Source organism: Dysidea avara, chromosome 7 (assembly GCF_963678975.1).
Source record: "Dysidea avara chromosome 7, odDysAvar1.4, whole genome shotgun sequence".
Classification (NCBI taxonomy): domain Eukaryota; kingdom Metazoa; phylum Porifera; class Demospongiae; order Dictyoceratida; family Dysideidae; genus Dysidea; species Dysidea avara.
The window spans coordinates 1,478,254-1,500,130 of NC_089278.1; the positions used below are offsets into that span (position 1 = coordinate 1,478,254).

Here is a 21,877-nt window from a genome sequence, read left to right on the forward strand (position 1 = left end):
TTTTTAGCGGATCAAGCAGTACTACAAATGAGCCAAATTTCAAGATCGTGTGTAATTACATCCATGAGTTATTAAATGTTTTTGAGGATTCAGTTCAACATGAACATACTATAGCACAACCATTTTGTTTTGTGACGTCAGAAAACGTCATTGCGGATATCGTCCATATAGAAAACTGAAGGAGCTCTTGGTATCGCGGATTGCACATCTGTGGTCACCAATGTCTATGGTGTCATGTGAAAATGGGCCAATGAGAACGAAATTTGAATGGAAGTCCTAACATTTGATTCTATTTGGTGTAATCCAAAAATAATTTGACAACGGATGTGCAATCCACGATAATAAATGCACATGAATCACACATGACCCAAAATGCACGTTTCATGAATTTTTATTAACTGATTTTGGCCTGAGGGATATTTTAATCAGAAGTAACTATAGCTCCTCCACAAGTGACTCTTAAAAGATGAGGGAGAGGGGCATTGCCCCATCCTGGATATGCCATTGAATGGCACAAGTATACCTAATCAATGCTGACTGCACACATTAAATAGCAAAACACAATACACAAATACAGGCATCCAATGCAGCAACAAACAGTATTTCATTACATTCAGCCTGGTATAGTGACTGTAATCATAATCAGTGTCATGTTTGTATGTATATGATATTATAAATGTAATAAAGTGTTGTACAAAGAGATAAGCTACTCAATGATACACACACATGGTATCTAATAATAAAAGATTTATTTTACTGAAAAGAAACATGTTACAAAGTAAACAATAAAAGTATATATCAGTTGAAGATAATTTGCTGCAGTAGTGGACATTCAGTTCTGTAGTACGTACAAGTTAATCCATTACTTGTGCCCACCAAAGTACAAGTACACATTTCTCCAGTGGTATCAGATCGTATATATGAGGTTGCTCTTGGGCTTTGCGTTCCATCATATTCAGTTACGCACCTTCTACCAAATATACGCATGGAGTTCTGCAAAACAAAGACACTTGTAAACACAGTTAGCAATCACATTTCCTTACAAAGCCATAAACATTCTTCCAAGATTAATGGGAACACATTAACATTGTGCAAAATCTAAAACTACACATGACCATTAATTTGACACATTAATTACACAATTGTTACAAAGTTTCCCAGCTAATAATTGAGAAGTAACCTTATTAAATACACTGAAGTAAATATCTAAGAAGCACTAAAACACCACCAGTCCTATTCTCCCTAAATGTAAGCAAACCAGAAACATATCTAAAGTGAGAAAGCCTTATATAGATCCTTATATAGATCCCACATTCTTCTTCAAAGTATACCCACCCAGGTATTTAGACCAGTCACTAATCCAGAACACCCTGGATGAAGTTCCCCAAAAGAGATTATAGGTTCTAAAACTCCTTGGTGAAAGACAAATAAGACTCATCGAGAGGTAGTGAGTGACAACAGAACAAGATATTTATCTCAGCCTGGTTTTCAACCAGTCTCTGAGAAGCAGTCAAGTACATAGCCATCAATTGTGGCATGTACCTTCTTTAGGTTCAATGAGAGAGGATGGGTCAAAGTCCATCACATGATTCTCCCCCAGCTACTTCAAGGGTAAGAGGTGCACCAATATGGAAATTTGCTAATTTTCCGAAAGCTGATATATTTACTACAAAATTACTGATTCTGATACAGATATTAACAACTGAGTGATCAAGACACACGGTAGTGTGTCGTGCGGCCCAAGAAGCCGGCTATAAATACCAATAGGGAACTGCTAGAAGTTTACTGTTTGTTTAATCAACTAAATGCTTATCATACAGTACGATAATACTGTATAGTAGGGACCACAAAGGAGTAGACGTGGCCCACAAAATAACATCACCCCCAAAACCAGCCTCAATTTCCCATGACGATGAGACAGTATTGGTTAGGTAAAACTAAGCCCAAACAAGCTTTCAGATCAACCCGAACGCTTTCAGCAAGTTGCTACGGAATTAAAAAAATATATTAAAAAATTATGGAATTTTCTACTGCCTGCCTGCCTGCCTGCCTGCCTGCCTGATGCCTTCAGACAAGTGTAACTCGATAACGGTCAAGGCTACAGGCTTGATTTTTTCACTGTTCAACGTCGCTTCGACCCAAGAGGTACCTTTTGGCATACCGCAGTACGTACAATACATTCTTCATGGACTTACCAGTGTCTTTCTTTGTGTCCCATTTATCTTTGCTGACAGTGAAAAGTGTAGATTTGGTGGTAGCACATGATGGCTTCCCTTCATAACAGAAATTGCCCGTGTTTTTCATAGTGGCTACTTTGATTGCAGATGTACTTTTCAAACAGTTCTAAATTCGTACTGTTGTGTAACAGGTTGAACATAGCCGACAATGAAGCATAATGGATGCTTCACTTTTCAGACGATAGTTGATATAACTGGGGGACACAGCACCATTTCTTTCATTATGGGTGGATTGCAGAGGTGCTTTTTGAACAGTTCTTGATTCGAAATGCTGTGTAACGGGTTGAACATAGCTGACAACGAAGTGTAATGGATACTTTACTTTTCAGATAATATAGCTGGCACCATTTCAGATGCGGTATGCATGGGTTCACCAGTCACAATGATTACTTGTAAAAAAAGTTAACAAAGAATTACACAAATTTTTTGGAATTTTCAACTAGAGTAGGGACCATAGCACATCAATAAAAGATACTGGAGTAGTGCATGATATTAAATCACAGTAAAACAATAAGTGTTATATTCCTACTGTGCATTTCCATTATGGTACCTTGAGCACAGTAACACTCGTTTTACTGTGATTTAATATCATGCACTACTCCAGCTTGCTTCAGTACTTTTTATCGATGTGCTATGGTCCATACTCTAGTTGAAAATTCAAAAAAAAAAATTTGTGTACTTGTCACTACTTGTTGTACTTACTACTTAAGAACATTTCTGCATGTTCTGGGCTTAATCTGCTTTTTTCATTCTAACTAATGATCAGTGAGGATTATTAGCGATTGGTTGGTCAAGCTGGTGCTACAAATATCAGTGATTAAACTAAAATATGTTACATTTTTTAATGCCGCAGCTAGCTTTGAATTGATAGCACTTGCAATACCAGGGACAACATCCTCAGTAAAGTAGCGGCAACTTGGCAATGTGTCTTTGGGCTCCAAGGTCTTAAGCAATTCTGTAAAATCCCTGTCTGAAACGATTGAATATCCAAAGCCATCATTTCAGCTATCTTATGATGCACATGAATTGCACGAGGATCATTAATGTCCCATGGTTTTGGCCTTGCCTCTGTTTCTGCCAGTGATAACTGCTTCATTCCTGTTTCCTTTGGATCCATCCACGTATTCTTTTCAGCTGCTTCCTTTTTTCTTTCAGCTCCTGCACCTTCTTCTCTTCATAGTCTTTGAAATCTATAGGGTGCACCCTCCTCAGATGGTTTATTAAATTGGAAGTGTTAAAAGTTTTAATTGTGAGGCCACCAAGGATACATCGTTCTTGCAACACTGGCAAACTGCGAAACGTTGGTTGTGCTCAGACATTTTAAAGTATTCCCAAATAACTGCTTTAACACGTGGCATCGCTACTATACCCAATGTCAAGCACATGCGTTATGGTAATGGCTTGATGGGTGCGGAGTTAGTAGAATTTTTCTTGCCAGCTTTGAAAGGGCTTGAGCATTATATTAGTCACTGTAAGGCGATATTTTGCACTAGCGTACGTTAGCATGCTAGCTGTACTTACCTTTCTTGCATATCACGTGATGTAGGCTTGATTGGTGTGTAATGCAGGCGATCTACGCTTACTGAATGATCGTTACAAAGTGATTACACAAGGTGCATGTTTAATAATAATAATAATGTTATACATATCAGTGATTTCATCCAAGATGGGCCTCATTGACAACCAAAAGCCGATTGCTTCACCAGGCAGACCTAAAGCGGATAATTCCACACAGCACACATTCTCTAAGAATGCTGTAGCTAAGTCTGTGTGCAAGGATGTACACTAACATCCTACTATTTTTTTTTACAGGTGCACCAATATAAATGTTGGTACCGATATGCATTATCAGTTATCGGTAAAATTGAGATACAACTGAGAATGACATTCTGGATGAGCAACATCTCTTTGTCATATTGTTTTGGAAAACAATTTTCAGCCAAGTCTTTGACATGTTTGTCTACCTTATGGCTCTACATCTGGACAAGGATGGTCCCGGGACATAGCTTCGCATTCTGGCTTGGGACTGCCTGCCTTAAGTGTTTGCTTGCCTGCTGACCTTATTCTGGAAGGAGCCAATAGAGGAGGGAATGTTAGAGCATCCGGAGTTGCAGGCTTCAGTGCCTGTAGTGCTGTGCTGGAGTTTATCCAGCGCACAATTTGCTATACCTATAGGGAATGCCTCAGAGTTCATTTTTGAGAAGAGACACTCTAAGGTCTTAAGCAATTTACTCATCCTGGGAAAAGTACATTATTCACGAAGATTACACAAAAGCACTATTTGGTGATGAATTCCAATTCACCATTGCAGGGAAGGTACAGAGGAGAGTGTTCTGGTGAAAGTGCTAGGAAAGCGAGTAATGCAGAACTATCTGCTAAGTGGAAAGATGAGTGTAAGCTTTACTGGTTTTTTTGAGGAAGCCCTGCTTTGTCATACTGAGGCAGGCAGGGCAAAGCCCCCCTCCCATGCAACCAGTGTTATCTCAGAAGGGAACGACCAGCTACCAGATGAGCCCTACTCCTCAGAGAGACACCCATCCTCATTTCCACCAACTGGCACTGCCCCCCACTTACAAACCCAACTGCAAGCACCAGTAACTACCCTGTAAGTCTCAACCGACCTTCAGATCTTGGGCCTGGACATGCAACTCACCACTGTACATCATGCAGTCAGTGGGACAATGTATAATTCTATTTATGCCAAATTGGGAAAGAGTTACCAGCTACCCTTTGGTGCTCAGGCTACAAAAGTTAAGAATTCTCAAGCACCCCCACTGCCTCAGTTAAGAGGGGGCCAGCCACACCTAGGCACTAAGGATGGTATTGTCTAGCAAGTTGGCACTGAAGGGAGCTACTTCCCAGGTTGCAAAAGACAGAGAGGGCTTTGTAAGTCTAATCTTTGTGGTCCCCAAGTCAGATGGGTCCTGACGTCTGGTAATAAACTACATGCACTAAATCTACATATCGCCAAACACCACTTCAAGATGGAATCCATAAGGTCAGTGAAGGGACTGATTCAGAAGCTGGACTTTAAAAAGATGAATACCTTGCTGTTCCCATCCACCTGGCACACCCTGAGATTCTGATGGAAGGATCATTTCTAGCATTTCATAGTTCTACCATTTGGGTTGAGCAGTATGCCCTGTACTTTCATGAGGCCAGTAGTGGCTACACTGAGGAGGCTAGGGGTATGAATGGTCCTTTACCTGGACGATGTACTGGTGATGGCAAACTGCAAGAACACAGCAAGGGAACACGTGCGATGGCAATGGATCTCCTGTTCTCCCTAGGTTTCCTAATCAATATGAACAAGAGTGTCATTTCTCCTTTGTAGCAGCTGGAGTTTGGAATACTCATGATCTCTCTTCTCGCTCAGAAGCTCTCAGCACTCAGGAAGTCAGCACAGGCCTGGGTAATCATTGCTGGTGCCCAGGTAGCGAGCCTGGTAATAGTGGCACCCATCTGAGCATACCCGTAATTAATAGAAACCAAGAGTGTCGAACGATGTATTAGCCCGTGGTTAACGATTGTGAAAAGTAACACAGATATTTCAGTAATTGTTTGTTTACGTGAAATGGTAATTTGAAATGCGTACGTGGCAACGGGTCTTCGTTCACCAGTATTCCGTGCTATTCAACCAAGTATTCAACAGTTATTGTACAAAGAAAGTGTAGTAAGGACCCAAGATAACTCCAGCTCGCTAAAACAATGGTTGCACAAATGAGTTTGTTGTCACGCCTTCAGGGACCCACTTGGCAGTGCCAGAACTTTTAACATTAGCCAATTCCCTTTAGTGCTATCATGTTTTCGCTTGGCTTAGAGGCCAAATTGGGCTAAACACAGCAACCCTTAATGGCAATGAAAACAAACAATTACTGAAATATCCGTGTTACTTTACGCAATCATTAATCATGGGTAATACACCTGTTCGATACTCTTGGTTTCTATTATATACTCTTGCCGTAATTAATAAACTAAAAATGCACACTTGCTATCTTTTGGAGCATCTTGTAAATACTTTCCAACAATTGCTATAATAGTATAACCAAAAATTGCGTATGCCAAGATTCCTCAGTTAATTTAGTAAACTTCTATGTAATGCCCAGCAGCACGTGGTAACTTTTTAAAGATTTGAGCGTGGGTCAAGGATCAAACATGTGCTGCAATTCGGTGAATCCGCTCAGTGGACAACAGCACTGGTAGATGTCTAATGGTATAGACTAATGAAAGATGGACAAAAGCCAATTCCAAGTCAGTTGTGGTGCCCGTCTTTGACTGGAGTAAGGACTAAGGAGGATCATTGTTTATTCAAGCTTCTCAATGTTGGTTATGAAGTATGCTAAAGCACTCAGTGTGTGCAAGTAGAGAAGACAAAAGAGTGAAAAGGGTAACAATACTGGGGCTGGAGTTGCTATGAAGAATTATGCCTATATCAGACAGAAGATTGAAAAAGAAGTCCAATAATGGGGCTGGGGGCTAAGTTAGTCCATCATTGCTTAGTTTTAGCTTCTATATTATTCATGCAATAGTATCTTAGTCTAATTAAGCTGTACAAACAGCAGTGTATAGTAGCTAGCTAGGCATATGTATGTACTTTTAAACAGTTTTTCAAAGCAAATGTGTAATAAAGAGTCCACAGAGATGGGCTTGTGTTTCTTGCTAAATAGTTCACATGGGTACAGCCGGACTTTGTGCCCATGCAATCCAGAAAGCTAGCTATGCTCCTGCCTTAGAGTCCTATCGCTCAGCCAGCAAGGAGATTGCAGTGCTCCTTCAGTGTCACAGCCATTTCTTTCTTGAATAGGATGAGGGTAGTCACTCTCAGCTCCTTTTGGACCTGTGGTGCATCAGGAGGTACAAGCAGAACATCTACTAGGAGTGTAGAATATCCAGGCAGACTGGGACAGTCGTCATGTGAAGGACTCGAAAAATCAGAAGTGATATATTCAAGTAGAGATCATAGAAATAAAAAGAAACAAGGGAGGTCGCCTACACCTGCCCTTGTGGACATTATCTTTACTTCAGTCATGGGTATGTTATGACAAGCTACAGTAAATGTGCATTAGTATATAGTAACAAGTCTAGGTTTCCTTCCTTATTTCATTACTATGCAGGGATTTTTCTAGAAAATTTCAGGGGGGGCAATCCGAGTTTTTCAGAAATTGAGGAGGGCAGAACTTAAATTAGGCTAAATTCGTTTTATTGTAGCTAGCTAGCCATCAACTAAATTTTATGATTTCAAATCAATTGTGACCGGATTTCACATAACAAGGCTTCCATACACACAAAATCAAACTTACGATTTTACCAGAAATGGATTGCTGGTCTAATACACTATCATATTTCACACTGTACTTCCTTCAGCACTGGCAAGTCTGGTTTCTGTAGCAGCTTTCTTCCAACCCTGTCAAAGCCACGAGTGTGAGATTGGCACCATTAAATGGCCATGGCTTTGTGATAATGGTGTGTAGTGAGCTGGGACTTCACAGAGAGCTCGCCAATAGTGTTCTCAGTCAATTTGGAGTAATTTGAAGGCCATGGAGGGCCATGGAGAACCCAAACTTGGCCTCTGGATTCCAATCGTCTTCTTACTTCATTTTATACCCGTATATTAAGACCACCGTCCACCCCCCACCCTCCCACCCTATTACTACCACCTGTGATATTATTACCCGCTCGAAAAAAGCTGCTCAAAATGGGGCAGATTTTGGATATCAGAAATGTATACACCCACTCAGTGATAGCTAGTGAACAGATGAACAATTGGTGCAAATTTTGTTTGCACAGCAGTAGGCACTGGGAAGTTATTACACAATGATTCCTTAAAATCACCATATCTCCTAACAAAGCTTTGTGCGTCGAAGCCTTGTTTTGTCAAATTCAGTCACAATTTATCATTGTTTCAGCATTGGGCTGGTTGAGGCAGAGTTCAGGGGGGCAAAATGCCCCCTAGAAAAATCCCTGCTATATATGTATTTCTAAGCCTCCCTCTCAAGTTTTTCCTGGTACAGATGATCTGTTTCAAGCATCCAGGCCACTATATATGGCGTAAACATTTAGTGACATAAAAGAATGTCACAACATAGACATAGATACCACGAGTGTCAACATGATATAATAATAATGTTGTTAGCATTGTAGGTTTCTTTAATGTCAATTTCTATGTGAGATAATTAACATTTCCAATGATATTAGCCCACACACACAAACACCTATTAGCATTATTGAGAACTTAAATGAAGTAATTACCACTTAACCAACCAATTTATGACTTACACTGTCAGGTATTGCTGGTGTAGTGCAGGACTGGTCCACTCCATTAGATATACTGCTGGAACAACTTACATTCTTGTCTTCACAATTCTGGAATAGCCTTGCCCCACTAAGATCAGGGGAAGTCCCATTTATACCAGGTGGTCCTGGTGGTCCAATTGTTCCATTTACTCCCATCAATCCCATTGAGCCAGGATCCCCTGGTGGTCCAGTAGAACCATTTAACCCTGGTGCACCCTCATCTCCTGGAGGACCTGCAGGTCCCATCTAATGAAATTACAAAACATAGCCACCATAATACACTGGCTGGGATTAAATATACACTACTAGTGCAATTAAAATTATTAATTTGGATGTAACAATAATGAATAGCTATTACAACATAGCTACATGGGAAAATCCCTATACCAGACCATCTGTTTTAACCCTTAAACCCGCATAATCCAGAAAACTGGATTTGATAAAAAAACGAATTGAAAATGCACAATACTTTTGCCAATTTACATAGGTGGTTTTACAAACAGGCATACCTCATGAAGTGCTTGCCTGATTGCTTAGAAAAATAGAGTTTATTAATTGGCAAAGAATAAGCTACCTAACTGTGTAAAAATTTTCAATATACAACAAGGAACTCACCCACTACGATGTGCTGAATCATTGTGTCCTTTTGTATTCGTATCGTCATTGTGCTCATCCGACAATGACTTAATCATGTGATATGTATATATCAACTGAATCGTCATCATGTGAGGAGCAACGTGATATCAAGAACAAGTCGATACGATGAAGTACGGCCGAGTTATGGCCATTTGTACATTGTTATGTGAAGAAGATGGAGGGATTGTTCTTTTGCTCTTTCAAAGAGAAGCAGGAAGTTCTGGGTTGGATGAATGCAACGAAGTATGGGATCATTTAAACCAAAATTTAATGGTGAGTAAGATGGTGTTTATTGTTTTTAGATAGTTTTAGCATTTCTGTGTTATGGACTTTAGTTTTACAAGGGATGCATGCGATCCAGTTTACTGGATTATGCGTTTTCAGTGCTTGCATTTTATAAAACAAAGCAGGTATTTTCCAACTAGCTATCTTGTAATAGCCACCATCTTGTTTTACTACTTTTTATTGCTAGAACCCTACTTCATTTTTTCTAATTAATTGTGATCCTTTTTTGATATAGCGTAGCTATGATACACACATGTGGCTGTGACTGCTATGTTAGAGTATCTTGGTCTCATTTCTAATCTTCAGTGAGCTATGCAATTGACAATTGATTATAAGAGTCATGATAATTTGGCTCCTACTCTTTACAGTCCTGGAATTCACAAATCTCCTCTCAGGACAAGTATCTGAGATTTTAGGGAACAATTCCACATTTCTTACATCCTTGTTGCATCTGTCCAATAGCAGAAAAGGCACTGAACACTGTCACTCTTCATGTTTTTTTTTTCTCAACAAAATTTTGTCCTTATTGTGGAGGTTTTTTTCTATTGTGTCCTTGTTTGTGAAGAGAGGTCCCACTGTATGTTTAAAACATCATTGATTATGAGTTCATGCTCATTAAATCCTTCTTTGAATTCACCAGGCTTGTGAGGGGCTTATGCACAAGTTTACCACCTTTATGTTAGTTAAAGCACTGCCGCGCATGTGTATGGAAAATACAGCACGAGGGGTGTGTGTCAGGAGGCTAATACAGCACTCGACTTTGCCTCGTGCTGTATTTGCCTCAAGACACCCCCCGAGTGCTGTATTTTTCATACACACAAGCATAGGCAGTGCTTAACTGTTATATTGTACTTCCTGGTCGTCTGGCTCGGAGCGATTTTCTCTAGTACTCAAACCGCTGCGACTTTCAGTGATCAGGATATCAGTAAGTGTTTAACTAGTCTATTTCTAGCCATAGAACAAACTAATAGGATTAGTTTGGCTAGTTTTAGCGATTTACAATGTCACGCACATGATCAATCGTGCTGTCTTAGTGGAGTCTTGTTTAAAAAGCTTTGTGATCAGATGATCAGTAAGTGTTTATACAATCTATTTCTAGCTGTAGAACGAACTCGTAGGATTAGTTTGGCTGGTTTTAGCGATTTAGTGTTGTTTATGTAACATTCCTTACATAAATTCTTCACATAACTGTACTGTATTTGCCCAATTAGCTGCATAACTGTACTGTATGACTCATACAGTACAGTTATGCAGTTGATTAGTACTGTATGGACAATACGATACACAGCATCGCTTTAATCATCCCACGCAAAGTACAATATAATATAATCTGGGCCATAATAGAGAATAGCTTGTACAGAACCACAAGACAAGCAACAAAACAGTACTTGTGTACACATCCTGTTTACATAACAATAGTATGGTATTATAAATATTTCATAACTCGCATATTTGCAGGATATCAGCAATGATCAGATAGCCCCCACTAAGAGAGTAGTCCATCACTTTTTAACTTAGGACTACCCACCTCAACATAAGTGGTTTTCGGTATTCAGTTTATTGGATTCCTTCACTTAAAAGCACCAAAATCCTGTGAATAGTAATACTTATATGGAATGTGCATTCTTAGAGTGAAATGCTCTGTGAAATCTTAGTGTTCCAAATGTGCTACAATTCTCGCAGAGACTCTGTGCTGGGTAGCCAACCATCATCTACACATACATGCACAACTCTGCAGTACACATTTTGTGTGAGAAGTATCACCTTCTGGTACACTACCCTAGTAGAAATAGTTTGGGTATTGATGTAAAACTCATAATTTACATATATACTCTACTTGTCATAAAAAGCACGTTTGCTACCTCATAAATTGTTGTACAGCTATGATATAGCACAAAGCATTGCAGTGAATACTCATTAATGGGGTCATGAAGTACACCTTAACTATGACTGATCTTATCAGTGAACGGTGTGACCACTAAATGAGTTTCACTACACTACAAAAAGCACAAGTCATATTCTGACACTAAACATACCGTAAAATTTGTATTATCTAGCTCTGTTGTTAGATTGGAGAGATCGGACATAGCTGCAGACAACATAGCAGCAAGATTTAAGTTGGTTGTGTTCAATGCAGCAATTTGTTGCTCTAATTCTCGTATCCTGTCTGCAGTATTAGGCTAAGGGAGAAGCAGCATAACACTTGACACTAGTTTCAACATGTGTACTGATTACCTCTGTGGTTGGTGTTGATGAGACTGGGCAGGGAAAACATAAACAAAGCATGATACAATATAACACACCCACCCACCTCTATACCACATATTTACAATCAGGTACAAATGAATTCACAAGATAATGAGAAACTATTTTAGCCAAGTCTGACCACAGTACCATTTACTAACAAGAAACCAAATACATTCAATAGGAAGTGGCTAACAGGGCTTCAATAAAATGAAAACCCACAATTAAAAGAATCTAACTTTGTCACTGGGCAAAAATTACCCTAAATGGTAATAAAATCAACAGAAGCATAACAAACACTAACAGTTCATTGCTCTGGAAATAAAACAACAGACACACACAAATCCATAATTTACCATCACAAGAACAATCATCGCTGCCTAGCAAAGCCAGTACACCAATTGCCAACGCGGCTACACTCAATAACAGTACAAAAAGGATGAACATGTACATACAGAACTGGCCCAGTGTGCAAGCACATGTTGTAGTTTTTGAGATAGACTCCACTGACAGTACTGACTCCACAGATCTACTTGATGTTTGTGGTGCCACACTGGGGTGGCGCGCAGTATCTGTAGCTTTGAACTCTTGGTAAAGATAGTTTTGCGCCTCTTTTCTTGAAGAGTTTTGTCGTGTCATTTCTGTTCCAATCACAGAATACTGGTGTTCTTCCTGGTCTCGCGGTCCAGGTACTGTATACTCTTGTTGGTCTGCCGTGCCATACGTTTGGCTGTCTGCAGTGATTCCTTTTTGCTCAAACACTAGTTCTTTACCGCCACGATAGTTATCGTTGCGATGTACTCCAGTTAATTGTACGTTACTCATGTTCGCGAATACCGCGTGCTGCTTGGGGATTCATTCACTATGCGGCTGTAATGATAAATCACGTGAGAATACCAGACCCGTGCGCGGTTCATTTTAGTATTACCAGATACAATAACGCTTACCAGGCCCTGTGAAAGGTTAACAAATTGATGTACATTTTTTTAAAATGTAAAACACAATATATTATGTAAAAAGAATTGATTGGTTACGAGGAGAACAAACTGCTTGAAAAGCAATGCACATACCAGTACCAGTTGGAACATTACAATCACACACTTCATTTGGATCAACACGAATAAATGTAGCTGTTGCATCTGACTGATCTGTAGTCACCACACACACTCTATCTAACACTATCGCATTCTGCAAACACACAAAAATAACAAGAAAAATAAAAAAAGAAATATCTTACTGGTTGCAAAGGGTCAAAGGATGTGGTACAAAGTCCAGAACAGGGATTGTTGCCTCCCAGTTTGGAAAATGAACAATTATCAAACAAGTTCACATTATTAAATGTTGGTGTATCATTCTCTCCAGGTGGGCCCATTGGACCAGTAGTTCCATTAAAACCTGACAATCCAGTTGGCCCTATGTCACCATCAAGACCCTGGGATCCAATACTACCTGGTATTCCTGGCACACCTGGTGGTCCTGGCAGACCTGTAGCATTCTGTTATGAAGACAACACATTTGTGTGACTGAAATGTCAACATACCAAAACAAATTACAGTCCTCCTAAGTACTATTTATAGTAACAAATACTTGAAACATTCAATTTCTATAACAAGTATAAACAACACACAGAAGATGGGGATACACCATGCCACCCCTACACAATCCTTACCATAAGTTTGATGTCAAGTTCTGTAGTTAGATTGGTGAGGCCCGACAATAAAATGGACAAATTCACTGATAAATCTTCAGTTGTTCTATTTATTTGAGTGATGGTCTGACTCAATGACTGAATCATTATTTCACTATTGTTCTACACAACATCATATAACCACAGTGAATAGTTGTAGGGTTACTTACATTTACTGCTGATGTTGGGGCCAGTGTAGCTATAGAAATAAAACAATAGTAGTATTTATGGTAGGACAATGTCATCGCACAAATAAGATGGTTCGTTACATATCACATGGGTATCATGAAATGAGGGAATGGACTAGTCTGAAATCATGTCACTATAAAACCTCTATAAAACCACTACAACAGGAAAGTATTCTTCAACCTCAAAATGATTAATAGTGATGCCAAAAGAGTTCTCAATTAGAACACCTACACACACAAGACTACTTCTCCTAGATACCACCTTGACCATGACTGCAGCAGATGTCACACAACACAGGCTCCACCCCAATACACACTTACACTGGTCACAAGTACAATCATCCTCATCAATATAAGCTAACACTGCTACAGCTACTGCAGCTATAGCCACAATGGCTGTTATCACTAGTAACACTGCTAAACAACGATTATGACACTTAGAGGAAGATGAGGATAATTCATCAAGTGTGTCCATAGAGTACATTTCCCGCCTACTAGAGGATAGACTGCGGACAGTTGGGTGGCGTATAGCCGTACCAGAGCCAGTTTGTGCATACAATAAGTTATTTTCTTCTTTTCTCATGTCACTACCGCTAGTTGAGGTCCTGACATTTTGTTGGCGGTAGTCTCCCGATGGTGAGCGAGATTTCTGAGCGCCTTGGTAGATTGTAGGGTCGGCATCAATCATGGAAGTCTCAGTGACAGAGTCTGAAGTCAAACTAGTTATTCCTTGTCTATCCAGCGGGGTTAAATGTAAAGAATCGTTCGCCATACTATTCTTCACGTTTTGATAATTTACCGTATACTATCCTGATTGATTGCCCGCCATTCCGGTTATGAAAGGGAATACCCCCTGCTTTTTCGGTGGTAAATACGTGTGAGCATTATATAGAATAGCTAGTCTTCTACGATGATTTCCTCTTTGGAAAGTGACTTAATTTATGGCTGAGCTGGTTGGTGAGAGTTGTATCGCATCTTCTAGTGATGTGGTGAAGTTCTGGGATCTAAAAACGTTCGCTGAGTTGTCGGTAGCTAACCCATTTCCCCATCACACCCAAGTGGAGCTAAGCTCCCTATCTTGGAACTCTAATGGTAATTCCATACATATTTAAGGAAATATCAGTTGAATCATTCTACAGGCCAGTTTATAGCCAGTACAGATACAAGAGGAAAGGAAATATCAATATTAACTTATGGCTCAACAGAGAAGCCTAACCTATACTCTCACAAGGTAGTAGTGGTGATATTATTGATGGATCATGCTTCATCTGTATGCTTGTCACAGGAAGATGTTGGCTATACTTGTGCCTCATTCTTCAGCTCATCGCGGTACCTAGTTGCTGGGTCAAAACAGTCATTGATTCATCTGTGGGACCTGAAGAACAGAAATATAGTTCGCTCATATAAAGTATGTGTTGCTAGTACAGTTAGCTAATGTCACTAGTTAATAGGGCCACTCCAGCGGCTTGACCAGTTTGTCAGTACATAGTAAGGATAGTTACCTAGCATCAGGCAGTAGCAACGGGACACTGTTACTTCACAGAAAAGATTCATCACAACTTCTAGCTAGCTTGAGCGATGCCAATGGACAGGTGTGTTTGTGTGTGTAGTCTAGTGTGTTGTTACAGTGTTTATCCACAAGACATTGCACAGTCCTATTGTAGGTTGTTATATTACCTGCGCCAACTATAGTACCCTAGTGCTGGGAATCTATAGCTGTGCTTCACACGGCTGCCAGAGGCTTTGCTTTTGTGTGTGTTTGCCTATCTATCTGTGTGTGCATATTGGTAATATTCTTCATATATACCACAGGCCATTACCAGAGTGAGGTTCTCTCCATTAGAGAAGTCACTGTTAGCTACTACAACAGTGAAAGGAATGCTGTCACTATGGAGTGCTGAGTCACTACGGTTATTAGTGGGGTTTAAAACTGCTCACAGTGGCAAGGCAACTGATACCTGCTTCTCACCATTCAACAATATGTTACTAGCTAGTGCTGGCCTGGATGGCCGTATTGTATTCTATGACGTCATTAGTAGAAAGTTAGTCTCACTGACTGTGTTAAGAGTATGATAGATGTGTTAATGTGCTGTAACTGTTTCAGTGTGTAGCAGTGCATGACCACATACGTAGTTGGCAAGTCCCAAGCATACAAGTTTCATTTTAGCTAACTTATAGTTGAGACTCATTTACCCACCCGGTATCATAATGCATGCTTCTAGCATATAGCATACTTTTCCTATGGTCTGTCACTAAACATATGAATAATTCATGTTGTTGAACTTCTTTCATGCAGATTTCATACAATGTTTGACATGCATTTGACATTTTCATGCACCATTTCATCTGCATATTAAAGGAATTTTCAATGGGTGTACAATTAGTAGTGGTAGCTGGTGACTTCTGTTATATCATAGGATTGTGTCTGATACACCTCTGCCAGGACCCATTAGTTCATTGCTAATGATCAGAGATGGCAAGACAATTGTGGCTGGGGGAAGTGATGGTAAGCGTATATTCTATTAGAGAGTTTTGAGGTGTGGGTCATGTAACAGGCATGATCTATGCATGTGATATGAGGTCACATGGGACACCGTATGCTTCAGTGAAGGCACATGATTCTCAAGTGACCTGTCTGTCCTTACCTAGCAAGGTATTGGGTGTACATCATTGATCAGCATGTTATTTGCTGCTCTAGGCTACTAGGCTACATAGCTCAGTAAAGCGAACTAGTTCTGTTCCTGTCAGAAGTACAACTGCTGTTGTTACTCCCATGGTGTTACCAACACCATCTCCTGTTACATCAACTATACCAGAACATTCAATAAGTGAGTGACGTTCTTTGTGAAGCTTGTCTTATTTGCTCTGTAGTCACACCTCCTCCCAGCACTGTACCCCGGCCACAGTTCACATCAGATTTATTCAGTCCACTTCCTGGTGACTCATCTCAGCCTCCCATAATATCAGCTGCTGTCGGTCCTACCATGAAAGGGCACAGAAGTGATGCATCTCCACTTTTGGTTGCTAGCTCTTGGACGGCAGGAGTTACTGAATCACAAACAACTACTGCTGCTCTTACTGGAGGTACTGGCAGCACTACCAGCGTGGCTTCTTCATCACAAGATCTCTCCTCGGTTAGTCTTCATTCTTCAACAGAGGAAAGGTACAGTATATTCCTCTCTCTCTCATATGATAGTGTAGTGTATTGTGTACAGGGAGACTATGATTGCTCAATCAATAGAACTACCATTACCACCATCATCTGATTATGTCACTACACTAGCTCCTCATCATCCCCCAGTACAAACAACAGCAGTAGAAGATACTGACAGTGGCTTAGTGAGTGGAGTTTTGTGTTGTGTGTGCAGTTATCATATGGTAGAAAGTTTATTACACTGATGTCCAAAAACATGGCTATGATAATGGGTAACCTTGTACATGAGGTCTGAATGAAGTACCACTTTGGGACCTACTTGACATGGTCACTATAATGAGGTGGTCTTATTAATGAGGTCATGAAGTACACCTTAGCTATGTTTGGGACCTACTTGACATGGTCACTATAATGAGGTGTAGGTTATGAAGTACTTACATGTTTGGCCACCAAGTTAAAGTGAGGTTTCACTGTACCATGCACATGCTATTTAATTACCTTGAAAACAAATTACCACTCCCTACTGGCCATTACTGGGTGTGTTACAGGTTCAACCATCTGCCAACTTCCATATTCAGTTCTTGGAGAATATTGTACAAGACTCAATGGAAGAATTAAAGTAAGTTACAACACTATGAGTGACTCTCCATTATACAATTACCACATAATAGGTACTCATTACATCGAGACATGCGCTACATGTATGCTGATTTTCTAAGACAACTTTCTGTACAAGGAGTGAGTATTCTGTTGTCATGTAATTCATATACTATGAAATACATTAATCACACTGGGTTTGAACCTTGGGAAGTAGAACCTAAGAAGACCTCTCTAAGTTTTGTCTGTCACTCGGTTTTGTTTCCCCCTTGTCACCTCTCCACCAGAAGAAAATATTCTTTCCATGGTTGTTGAATTGTCACAAACCACTTGAGCTAGTAACGGAAAGTTGCCTTTGTTCTTACAAAAGCTATAATCTGTTAATATGTACTTCAAAGTCAGGCTTTAATGTGCCAGTTAGTCAGTTTACCAATCAGGTTCCTACTAATCTCAAACAACAGTTGCAGCACTAAAAGTTTTAGAGTATTGGTACTGTAAAGCTATTAATTTTAGTTTAGTTCTTGTTCAAAAACTTAAAAACAACACTTTTCTAGTATAGTTCAGTTTTTTAAATAGATTGTAATGGAATTATAGTTTAGTTCTAGGACTAAAAAGAAAAGGCTGTACTAAAACTACTTCACTTAAGCTTAATTCAGCTCTGCAATACATACAATGGGATGAGCACAGGTGGTTGACACTCTCATACCTACTGGACATGTTTGCATGTTATGTTAACTACAAAGTATCCACAAAATGAAGTCCCTGCGCTTGCTGTACTCTCTTGACTGTACAGTTACCAGTGTTATTGAACTGATCACAACTATTTGTGTATAGTAACTACTTAATATCTTATTGTTTAGCATCAACAACAAGTACAGCTTAATAGAATTGAGTCACTGTTGACGAATGAGATCAATTCTTTACGAGAAGAAAACCGCAGACTACAACAAGAGAACACAAGATTAAAAACTCTGTATTAGTAAAATGAAAATTTTGAAATGTCATAATTATAATGTCGGATAACATAATTGATTAAATCATTAGGTTAGTATCATTTTGTGATGGTTTATTTCCAAATAAACACTTTCCCACTTGAGTTAGCCCCAAAGAGGACATGCTGGGTTGGGTGGTACTTCACTAGGGAACAGACTGAGGTCTGTGCCTCGTCCACAACACTGTACATCGATCGGACATTACCACAAATTGAGAACAGATCAATCTGAGGGGAGTACACATCATACCAATTATAATACTGCAATGTATATTTTTGTGTTAAATTTTCAACAGTAAATGTTTGGGTGACTATTGCACAGTAAACAAAGTTGTTTTACTGTACTTTGAATTGTTGCATCTATGTAAATACCTGGCAAATATCCAAACCTAATAATAATAAAGTTACAGATGTGTACCTGTCTAGGTGTGGACATACTACCACACACAAATCTGAAGTCACATTTGGGATCCCATTCAGCACGGAAGTTAGTCAGCCATCTACCAACGTGATTGTTGTGGTAGAACTGATGTTCAACTGCTAGTTGGCCTCCTGGTGTATCTGACCTGTATACCCTGTGAATTGTTGTGACCAGTGTTGTGTAGCTAAATATATACCTTACCTTATTTGGTTATCTAGTGAAGTTGTTAGGAGCTTGTTGCCAGAGATGGGGCTATATTTAGCTGAGGTCACTGTTCGGGGAAATGTGTTGATCTTCTGTACTAAGGCTCTGGGGGTACCAGTTGTTCTAATGTTACGAATGTCCCATATTCCAACAGACCTGCAGGGTTACATCCAATGGATGACCAAACACACACCACACACACAAACCTATCAGATGAGGACACAGCAAAGTAGTTATCATTTACTGGGTTAACACTGACACATTTGATGGACTTGTGAGCAATATTCTTCCAAGTTTGATTGCTAGACCTGTGGACAATATCACAGTTACGACATAACCCGACATACTCACACTTGCTGACGACAATCAACAGTTATCATTGATCCATCCTCTAGGCCGACCAACAAGCTCCGGCCTCTTACACTGCAAGCTGTCATGGCATAGTCTAGTCTGATCAGTTGATCAAATACACCCTTCTCTAAATCACAGGCTCTCAAAGTTCCATCATAGCTGCTAGAGTAGAACTTGGTAAGGCTTTCTTCTTGGTTGAACACAATGGCTGATACAGGCCTAGAATGAGGCTCATACAAATGTATGTCATCTCCTTCCTAGAACAGGAGAGAACATATAATAGATTGTTTTTCATCTTAATCACATAAAAATTGCAGTCCCATACATCACTGTCAAGTGTTTTCTATTGAAGTGTCACCTGACTGTTGTGGTCTGGTTGTAGTCACATCACTTGCAGCTGCTGGCACATATTAACCACACATAGCCACTACCATATTAGCCAAGTTGCATATGAAAATGTTCCAACACAATACAAGCAGGTACATTTCACATGAGATCTTGTATTACCACTAGCCACTACAACTTTATTTTACAAGTGCTACATCTTAGGAAACAGTGAGAAGCCTAAGTCAGGGAATTTGACATAAAGCCTGTTGAATCTATAAAGAAAAAAAATCACAGACTGGTGACTTATCCTCCAGTAACATGCAGTCTTTATCCAACCTTTATAAAAAAAGGTTGCATGTAAGTTTAGTGTTTATGAGATCGTTCTGTGTTTATTGGCGAATTCATTCAGACTATGCATGGATCATACAGTAAAACTATAATTAAATTATAATTTACTTATTGTATTGAATTATTATTTTCTTTGTGATTCGTCTGTACATTTTTCTTCATTTCTGAAATTGTACAGTATAGGTAAATAAATAAACTATACTACCCTCAGGGGTGTTGTACATGACTCACTACTTCACTTACTGTATCCCATATTCCAATCTTTCCCCACTTATCTCCAGCTAGAACAAATGTCTTCTCAGTTGCTGGAGCAACAGCCAGTGAGAATATTCTGTCCTTTGTCACCTTCTCAATCTGATTGATCTCCAAGTTGCTCAGATCCACATCTTCACTACAAGGTGAACATTACAGCTCGTCAAACACAACTGCAAGACCTCACCTGAACTCTTTCCTCATTTCAGCACTGATGGAGATGGGGCTCTAAGTGGAAACAATATGTAATACCTGTATATAACTCCACTGTAGGATAAGTGTAATTTACAAACATACTCTTGCATTGTACAGAATTGAACATTGAGAATATAAATTGCTAATAATTGTATATATTTGTGTGCATTATTACTGCATAGTATAATTATTATGTTGTTGAAATGTACAAAAACAAAGTAGTACAAATTATAGTTGTGACTTCATTGAAGACACATTGTACATGTTCCACACAAACTCTCCTACACATCATAACATCAATTATAAGCTGGTGACTTTAGCAATATGAAGTCTAGTGTATACCAAATAAGCCACAACTGACTTACAAAACTTAAAACACATTTGATTTCTGAGGATTTTTATTATGTGCCCTAGCACAATGTCCACAGATGGATCATGTTACACTGTCCCACATACCTTAAGAGCAGAAAGAAAAGTTGTCTTGAAGGCAGTTTCATTTTCAGGCTCTACCTCACTAACACATACAATGTCAATAGGTCCATCTGGTTTGGAAGGCTATAACGTAAATGACCATAAATGGTCATGACACAAACAGCACACAACTAACATGCTCATCAGCATATCCTAATGGTGCAGAATAGTGATGGGAAAAAGAGTTGTCCGGAATTTCGACATAACTGCTCAGACGTTCCTGCAACCTGGCTGATCTCCTACTTGGTAGAGGGTTCACTACCTTTGACTTCACTTGCCTGCCCACACAATTCATGTTAATACTTATTAGGGGATATGGTTCACACCTTGAAGTAGTTGTAGTCTTACGCTTCTGGAGTTGATTTAGTTCTTCTTTGGCCTAACCAAACACATCATTAACATGATTCAGAGCAGTGTTTACTATCCAACCTGGATGATATTCAGTGACTTGAGTACAGCCTTGTTCTCTTCTATTCTTTTCAGGCGTTTAAGTTCATATTCTGATAGTGGTTGGTTTTCTGCAACCTGTTTAATGAGAGTGACATATATGGACAGTGTTGCGTCACATCTTACAAAGCCTTGTTACCTGTTTAACACTTACCAAGTCAACTTCCTTGTTGGATGAAGAATGGTTGAATCCTTTCTTTGCACTTCTTGTTGTCAAAGTCTTGGGCATGGCGGGTTTTACCGCGTGTTCGCGCGTGTCAAATCAAAAATCGGTAGTCCACGGAGCTACGTTAATATCCGGATATTTGCTCTGTCACTGAATCCTCTGCGGTGTGTAGCTATAGGCATAGATACGATACTATTAGTATAGTATCTATGCTATAGGTTATGGTTATGATTATTATGATTATATTATATTGGAAAGACAGCAATGTGCTGATAGACTCTATACATCCAATAAGATGGTGGTTAACAGTTCTGTAAATAGGTGTAGTGTGTATGTGTGTGTTTTTGGGAAGAAGGGGGGGGGGGGGGGGGTTGCGTGCGAG

The 21,877-nt window shown here is 39.6% G+C and overlaps 4 protein-coding genes across 4 annotated transcripts; 1 reads left to right on the top strand and 3 right to left on the bottom strand.

The window, feature by feature from the left end:
- Positions 1–622: 622 nt before the first annotated feature.
- On the bottom strand, positions 623–12,600 carry LOC136259615 (uncharacterized). The gene is made up of 5 exons (XM_066053092.1): positions 12,053–12,600; positions 11,688–11,710; positions 11,489–11,632; positions 8,514–8,777; positions 623–993 (listed from the first exon to the last, which is right to left on the bottom strand). Exons 1-5 carry the CDS (start codon positions 12,519–12,521, stop codon positions 799–801), a joined length of 1,095 nt encoding a protein of 364 aa, XP_065909164.1. The 5' UTR covers positions 12,522–12,600; the 3' UTR covers positions 623–798.
- Positions 12,601–12,654: 54 nt separating this feature from the next.
- LOC136259616 (collectin-12-like) lies at positions 12,655–14,427 on the bottom strand. Its single transcript, XM_066053094.1, has 5 exons — positions 13,893–14,427; positions 13,554–13,582; positions 13,366–13,506; positions 12,934–13,191; positions 12,655–12,884 (listed from the first exon to the last, which is right to left on the bottom strand). Exons 1-5 carry the CDS (start codon positions 14,341–14,343, stop codon positions 12,705–12,707), a joined length of 1,059 nt encoding a protein of 352 aa, XP_065909166.1. The 5' UTR covers positions 14,344–14,427; the 3' UTR covers positions 12,655–12,704.
- On the top strand, positions 14,410–18,350 carry LOC136259613 (protein NEDD1-like). Its single transcript, XM_066053090.1, has 13 exons — positions 14,410–14,663; positions 14,711–14,802; positions 14,857–14,979; positions 15,023–15,163; positions 15,384–15,613; positions 15,989–16,077; positions 16,127–16,224; positions 16,270–16,399; positions 16,443–16,734; positions 16,787–16,910; positions 17,274–17,344; positions 17,397–17,463; positions 18,183–18,350. Exons 1-13 carry the CDS (start codon positions 14,513–14,515, stop codon positions 18,300–18,302), a joined length of 1,728 nt encoding a protein of 575 aa, XP_065909162.1. The 5' UTR covers positions 14,410–14,512; the 3' UTR covers positions 18,303–18,350.
- LOC136259614 (WD repeat-containing protein 76-like) lies at positions 18,280–21,645 on the bottom strand. The gene is made up of 12 exons (XM_066053091.1): positions 21,484–21,645; positions 21,312–21,407; positions 21,209–21,261; positions 21,019–21,160; positions 20,868–20,966; positions 20,404–20,444; positions 20,208–20,355; positions 19,290–19,546; positions 19,145–19,246; positions 18,936–19,094; positions 18,732–18,888; positions 18,280–18,541 (listed from the first exon to the last, which is right to left on the bottom strand). Exons 1-12 carry the CDS (start codon positions 21,556–21,558, stop codon positions 18,389–18,391), a joined length of 1,482 nt encoding a protein of 493 aa, XP_065909163.1. The 5' UTR covers positions 21,559–21,645; the 3' UTR covers positions 18,280–18,388.
- Between the last annotated feature and the right edge of the window lie 232 nt (positions 21,646–21,877).